Source organism: Octodon degus, unplaced genomic scaffold, assembly GCF_000260255.1.
Source record: "Octodon degus isolate 3935 unplaced genomic scaffold, OctDeg1.0 scaffold00047, whole genome shotgun sequence".
NCBI classification, from domain to species: Eukaryota; Metazoa; Chordata; class Mammalia; order Rodentia; family Octodontidae; genus Octodon; species Octodon degus.
The window spans coordinates 8,702,926-8,710,695 of NW_004524623.1; the positions used below are offsets into that span (position 1 = coordinate 8,702,926).

Sequence of the window (7,770 nt, forward strand, 5' to 3'; positions counted from 1 at the left end):
AAAAAAAAAAAAAAAGAGAAACGAGAAAAATTAGGAAACAAGGTAGGGGCAAAACCATACATGTATGTATACAAGTTGGATAAAGCAATAATCCAAAGAATTTTTGTCAGGTTTTTGAAAATAGCATTTAATGGGTAAAATTCTCACCCTGACTAACTCTCCATGTTGATATCTATGCACTCAGCAACTACATTGAGGGCAGCAATGTGTAATACTAAAACCATACTTGAAATACCTATCATCTTGGTCTTCTAAATGTGTACCGTTTCTAACGTCATATCAATTATTACTGTACTCTTTAAAATAAATTTTTAAAAAGGTAATAAAAGAAAATGAGAATCAAGAACAAAAATTTAAGATTTCTTGAAAGCATGTGGTAATATTCAATCATATGTCCCATCTTGCACAACTGTATCTGTCAATCTGAGCAACAGATATGATGATAAAAATAGAAAATATATCAATCACTGTTAATCAACTATTTTTGTTTTGAAAATCTGTAATGTATGTTTTGTTACATGTCACCCTGTTTCTGTCTTTGCTTGTTTTTCCTGTTCTTGTTTTTACTCTTTAAAATAAAATTATAATAAAAAAACTTTTAAAAAAAGTTGAAGCCCCAAACTACTGAGAACAATGAAACAAATTTAGTGCCTTTTCAGTCACTCTTTGGTGATAATTATTTAACTTTGTGCTAATTCCCTTGACTTGGAGAACACTTAAGATTACTTGGCAACAAAATCTCTTAAAAAACAATACTTTGTCACAGTGTTTGCTAGGAATCTTTACTTTCTACAATGTTAAAGTGAATAAAGTCCTTTCTACTTCTGTAAAGAAACAGAAGCTATACTCATCTTAAATTCCAGATCTCTATTTTTGAAAACAACAGCCTATACTAAAACTCATAGTGTCTATACAACTTGGTCAATTTGTTTTCTAAAGAAACTGCTAAATGGACTCTATCAAAACAAGGTTCTGCAGCCTCTGCTGTACTAATGGTGCACACTTGCCACACATGGCTAATCAGCACTTAAAACATAGCTGTTGGTGCTGAGGGAGTAAATTTTGAAATTTAGCTAATTTAAATTTGAAAAGCAACACTAGTAGCAGATCAACATAAAAGGGTCTTGGGTGAACATACTGAACATACAGTTATCTAAAGTCGATATATACATATTATATATAAAGGTTTTAAATGGTATAAATTCAAATTTTCTTGGTGAAGAATAAGAAATCTTTTAAAAACCTGCTGCAGAAGCAATTTCTTCATCATTGCTTGTCTCTGAACAACCAATCAAAGACAGATTATATGACAGAATGTCCTGGAATAGCTGTTTTCGGCTAAGTGTATAGTCATGTGAATGCTGCCTAAAATAAAATGAAAATAAGGAAAAGACAATCAAAAACATATCAGAGTCAAACAAGATCTCTGTTTAAATTATAAAAAGTTCACAAACAAAAACTACTCACCACTGACAATCATCATCATTACAAGTTCCTGTTAAGTCAAAACGGCAGAAACACTGATCTGGTTCAATCATATTACTGTATGATACTGAGCTCAATGGAAGCTTTTCCTTCGTTCGATAGTACGGACTAAATCTAAGAAGAGAATATGGACAGGCACATTATGCTCCAATAAATACTGCTTAGAAAGCTAGGAGGATAGTGAGTTCAAGGTCAGCCTGAACTACAAAGGGAGACACCATCTCTAAAAAATTCCATGCTCTGAGCCTACTACTTATCCAACTAATACCAAAATTAACTCTATAAACAGACTATCAAGTGACTGGAATAAGCTACTTTGGGTACATAAGATATCTGAAATAGAAAATAAAGGAATAATGTATTCTAAAAGTAGTGCTCTCTTAGTACTGCTTGTACATGTTACCAACAAATATAATTTTTTTTTTTTTAAAAGTTAGAAAAAAGCCTGTAGCACTTTGAAAGGGCTTCATAATTTTATCATTAAGCTTACCGATCTAAGAGTCTCACAACTTTGGGAAGTCTGAAAACGTTTCAGGACATCCGCTCATAAAGCTAGTCATCTGAGAATGCCTAAATTAACTTCATGAAGGCTTACTAAGGCACTCCTTAGACTGAGTAGTAAAATTGAAAACTCAGAAGTTAAAAAAAATTTCATGATATTTCAATTATTTTTCTTAAAATTCCTAAGAAACAAAAATCTAGAACTCACATTCCCATCAGCCACCAAGATTAGAAACTGATAGTAAGGATGAACTAAACCTCACTTTCTGAATATGCTCTGAATACAGTAACACTCTACTTAATTTTTATTTTCTCTAAGAAAACAAGTCCATTTTTCAGGGTCCAAAGTTCCATTACCTTGTAAGTCACATTAAATGCTCAAGGTAAAATAACTCAAAAATAATGTAGTTATGCTAAAAATCAAGCTTATTGAAGCTTTCATACCTGTAGGACTTAAAAACAAGAAGGGGACTGTGGTAGGGTGTAAAATGACATGGCTTTACTTCCGTGGTTTTACTCTGTGTTGTAACAAAATCCACATCCAAAGAAATCTCCTGCATGATGATAAAAATTATATAAGGTAAATAAAGCTAAGATGCATTCTAGACTTCATAAAGAATATAAAATGTTCACTTACTTGACCATACAAAATCTTCTCTGTACTGCTTGTGGTGGTTTTTAAAATTAATTGCTTTAAACTGTCAGCTTTTGAATATAATTTCTGCAATTCACCAATTTTTAATCCTAGAAAAAGTTCTGGTTTTTCTACAGTGCTTTTACTAAGTTTGTTTATGCATTCTTTGTTAGGTGTATCAGTGTGTTTAAGGTTAGGTTTAGTAAAAGCATTAGATTCTAAAAAGGATCTTCTTCGTTCTCTGCTTGAACCAGACAAAATTTCATCATCAACATCATTTTCTTCAGTGTCCAGAGTTAATTTATCTTGTGTCAAATCATGAAGTGATGGCTGAGGTAAAGAAAATTCCGGTTCCTCTTCCAACACTGGAGCCATACTCTGTTGTTCCTTTGCTTTAAGGGCTCTGGCTTCTTTTAATTTTTGAATTTTCAGGGCATATTCATATTCCAACTTTTGTAGTCGTCTTTTCTCCATAGCAATTAGTTCTGCTGAGTGTTTTCTTGGACTTGATATTGGAGAATTGTCCAGTCTTATCATTTTGTTTGGCTGGAGGGGGTGATACCAATATTTTATATTGCTGTGATTTTATAAGTAATTTTTGATACAATAACTTATTGTTATAATAAAATGCCAATATTAAAAAACTAAATGACAATAAAACAGAATTCATGAGTCTCCACCAATTGTTCTACTTAATCTAAAACCTACTAAAACTAAAGTTAAGACAAAATAAAAAGCATCCAAAAATGCAGATGTCATTTAAAAACAAAGTTTTAATCTCATTCTCTTTCAATTTACAAGAAAATGTCTGAGTTACTTCATACATCTCTAAGCTTTACAAGTATCATAAAAGTCTGCTTGTCCAACTTACTCTAAGAGGGGGCCAGGGAGATGGCTCAGTAGAATAAGTGCTTCCCTGGCAAGCGCAAGGGCCTGAGTTCAATCCCTGGTTCCGCCAAAACACACACACACACACACACACACACACACAACTTACTCCAAGGCGATCTTGTTCCAGTTTCCGTTTTCCTATTTCTTTACTGGCCACTGCCTTTGCCCGAGCAAGCTCTTCTCCATATTTCAGAGTCAAAGCTTTCTTAATTGTAACACGCTGTTGAACTTTGTGAATCTGGAAATACAAAAAAAAAAGTCCAAGGATGTAAATAATAATCTTATGAGAACAGATAGATTCTTACACAACACTTTTAGAATATTGGACTAAAAATAAAAATATTACAATATTACATCTTAAAAGCTGCATCACATACATTTTGACAACTTTACCTTGCAATTTAGAAAATCTGACTATACTATAAAAATGATGTAATCACCAGACTACAATATTTTAATTTTTAAAAAAACTGTTACTTGTTCCTGAAGCTTCTTCAAAAATATTCTGTTAACGCTGAGAATTTTTTCAGTTGCTTGAAGCTGTTCAGTAAGTTTTGTAATTTTTGTTTCAGCATTCCGAACAGATTCTTTCTTCTTGGCTTCTTGTTGTACAAGATTCTTTAAAATAGATTCATCTTTCATCAAGAGAAGTCTAAGTGAAAAATAACAAAATTATCATTATTTTCTCAACTTTCAGACTGATACCATCTATGGGCTGCGGGTGTCGCTCAGTGCTGGAGCACTTGCCCGGCACACGTGAATCTCTGGTTTCCGTGCACAGCTGGGCACAGGTGAAGGTACATTATACATGACACACGTTGTCTGTGACAGCTACAAGTATGTTTTTGTATTTATCATCATACAGGAATCCAAACTGAGCTTCATTTTACAAAACCAACTGTGATCTTTTTATCAAAATCATGTAAACTTGAGAAAATTTGAATTACCACAGAAAATGTTCCTGTACTATGTTCAGGGTTGGTTGAACCTGACCTGATATGATGGATCTTCAACAAGGGCTGAGAAAGTTGCTATATTCTCCCTCATTTATGTAAGAATCCAAATGTACAAAAATCTAGGAAATGCTATTAAGCATATTTAACTTATAAATATTTAAATTTATCTTATTCAAAGCAATACAAGGAAGTAAAGAAAAAAATCTAAGTTTTAAGTAACTACAGATATATGGAGGTACTACGCAGAGAAACAAAAAAGACAAAAATACAAACATCTGATTAAATTTAAACAATTTTAAATCTTTTAAAATATCAAATATTATAGTCTAAACTTAAGAGTCACAGCTATTATAGTGAATCATAAAAACAAAGTGTTACAATTGGTATAAAGACAAAAGTTTTTAAAATAATTATCATTTGTTTTAACAGTTATCATTGTTCAGCAGTATCTTTTAGTAGTACATAAGATGATGTTATACCTCAGAGGAAACAGGGTAGTTAGCACAAGACTAATTTTCAGAGCAAAACACATTCATAAATACTAATAATTGGTATCCAATACCATAGTCAACATGGAAAAAAAAAATCCATCTTTATATATAACACTTTGCAGTCACTATTTCCTTGTGACTTTTGTTGCCTTATAGTTTTTGTTTTGTTTGGTTTCGGCCGGTTCAGCCTGCCCTGAGGGCTGGTACAGCATGTGGTGCCAAGGATCTACAGGGCCTCCTCCGCCTGCCTAAGCTCGCAGAAGCAGGAGCTGTAGACTACTGAGTTGTCTCACCGGTCCCTTGTTGCCTTACAAAAACACCCTAAGTTGCACTCTTTTTCAGGGTTTAAGAAAAAAAGACTATGGCAACTATAATGTTAGAAACAAAGCTGTAAGTTTGTACTCTTTTTCCTTAAGTATAGATGAACTTTTGAAACCTCTTTAAAAGTTATTAGATTGTTTGAATATTAATAATTACTAAAGATTAATATTTTAATATTAAGATTTAATTCATGACTAACTGTTTTTTACTATGATGGTTTAATAAGTTCAAAAATTGCTTAGTCAGCTTCTATAAAGTCCTACTACCTCTGCACAGAACCTCCCCATGTATTTGTAAACCTAAAAGCAGAATAAAGTTTTAGAATAATTGAGGATAACAAATAATTTTACTCTTCATTATCTAATGATCTGATGGTGGTTGGCATGCAAAAACTACATACTCAAAATAAGATAAAATTTTGTTATCAAATATATGGTAATGATTTCAGTAAAATGTGTCAACATATTCATCCCACCAGATTTTAGAGATATTCTGCAAAGTTTCAAAATCAGATAAGCAGCACAGCAATTTCACAAAACATCTAAGAGGCACAGTAACTTGACCAAGTGTTTTACTGTCCAGATTAGGCAACAACAATTTCCAAACATCAAGCCCATCTCTAATAAAAACATACTTCCAATTAAGGTACTTTTGAAAACATGCCAGAGGATTACAAGAAAATTCCACAAGGAGGTTCATAACGGTTTTAAGCAACAGATAAGCCAGGAATAAATTTGAAGTATTTTTCCTTTGAAGGCTTTATGTTTTTATTTAAATGTTAATTCTAGTATTTTATGTAAATTTATAACTTAATATGCCTTTATAATTTTAACTAGCGTGAAAATTTGTGATCCTATATGTTGCTTATTAATCACACACATAGTGTAAAAATACATTTAGTACCTCTACTGAGGAACATTTAGAAACCTAAAGTAGTCAGATAATGGAGCTCACCTGTGTCTTTTAAGTCTTGCTTCTGCATCTGTAACCTGCTTAGTAACCATTGCTATCCTGCCAATCCCATCAATTTCTACATCTGAATTTGCTGGAGATGATGAACTTGTCTTTAGCTGGTCTGATTTAATCAAACGCTGTTTCTCACGACTAAAGTAACAAAAAAGAAGCATTACACCAAAAAGTGAAATTATTTTTCTTTAAAATGATTCTTTTAGGATCGATATACAGTTACATTCTCTTAATGAATAGAGGGATTTGTTCTAATGGTATTTGTAAGTAGGATATCACGTCTGCATCTTGTACAGCAATTAACCACTAGGAAGAATGTATACAATGTGTTAATTATTGAAACTGTCCTACCAGTTTGGTTTGAAACTGTCTCATTGCTACTTGTTTCTCAATAAATTTATGGAAAAAAAAAAAAAAGATTCTTTTTCCTAAGATTAAAAATGCCAACCACACTGACTCACTGCAGTGAGGACCAATACAAAGGCCCTAATTTGGCATTCCAATTAGCCATTCCAGGTCTCCCCTTCAAGTGCTTTTAGTTTCAGTTAGGCAGATCTCCTTGCTTCTTGGTGTATAAGTCTACAGACAATCATGTGGCTCCTCCTTTGGTGAGCATTACAGAAACATCAACTCTGCGTCTAGGGTAAAGATCACTATCCCTCATTTCCCATTAAACTTCATATAGACAAAAGGAAGTTTGGGAAACGGCACCAACTTTTAAAACAAATTATAGGGGGGTAGCCAAATAGCTCTGCAGATTATAAAGTGCCTGCAAGCAGGCAAAGGGGCAGGAATTTCGATCCCCGGGCCTGCCATGCTGGCCCCAGCCCCAGGGTGCACTGAGACAGCAATTGAGACTGGGCCTGGTGGCACCTGCCTGTAATCCCAGCTCTTGGGAGGCTGAAAACAGACAGATCACTACAAGTCTGATCTAGTAGTGAGACCATGAACACCCTGTAGAGCCTTCCCTAAAATACAAAAAATAAATAAATAAATAAATAAATAAATAAATAAAACAAATTATATAAAATGCCACTCACTTGGCAATCTCTTCCTTTAACAATCTATATTCAATCTTCTTTTCTTCAGGCAAAGCTTCTGGTGTTCGCAAGGGATCGTTTTCTTTTTCAGATTTTGGAGGTACTTTTGGTTTGGAAGCTTGCTAAAGAGAATTTAGAAATTAACCACATCAATAGTTTTCAAAAGTCCACATTAAGCTTAATATTGTGCTGCAACCCAGCATATACCAGCATATCAGAAACAACAATATTGTCACTGTCTTTAAAACATGCAGGTAATTATTATTCAATTAATTGTGTAACTCACCAAGTAATCAAGACCAGCAGTTTGAAAATCAATAAACTAAATGATTATCTACATGACTGTTAAAATAGGAAAAAACGATTAAAATTGTACTCAGACAATATGCTGGGGGGGGGGGGTGTACCAGGAATTGAACTCAGGAGCTGGCACTTGCCAGGCAGGCAAACATATTTTAATATAAGTGTGCTGCTAACACAGTGCA

General features: G+C 33.4%; 1 protein-coding gene across 1 annotated transcript in view; it reads right to left on the reverse strand.

Annotated features, from left to right (window-relative positions):
• Zfc3h1 (zinc finger C3H1-type containing) overlaps nucleotides 1-7,770 on the reverse strand; it is a 65,396-nt gene that overhangs the window by 13,227 nt on the left and 44,399 nt on the right. The window contains exons 11-18 of the mRNA XM_004632216.3: nucleotides 7,286-7,407; nucleotides 6,234-6,383; nucleotides 3,989-4,163; nucleotides 3,618-3,749; nucleotides 2,624-3,166; nucleotides 2,431-2,540; nucleotides 1,468-1,599; nucleotides 1,244-1,365 (exon numbers count right to left, since the gene is read on the reverse strand). Of these exons, the coding sequence (XP_004632273.1) occupies nucleotides 1,244-1,365; nucleotides 1,468-1,599; nucleotides 2,431-2,540; nucleotides 2,624-3,166; nucleotides 3,618-3,749; nucleotides 3,989-4,163; nucleotides 6,234-6,383; nucleotides 7,286-7,407 (1,486 nt within the window). The remainder of the gene's footprint in view (nucleotides 1-1,243; nucleotides 1,366-1,467; nucleotides 1,600-2,430; nucleotides 2,541-2,623; nucleotides 3,167-3,617; nucleotides 3,750-3,988; nucleotides 4,164-6,233; nucleotides 6,384-7,285; nucleotides 7,408-7,770) is intronic.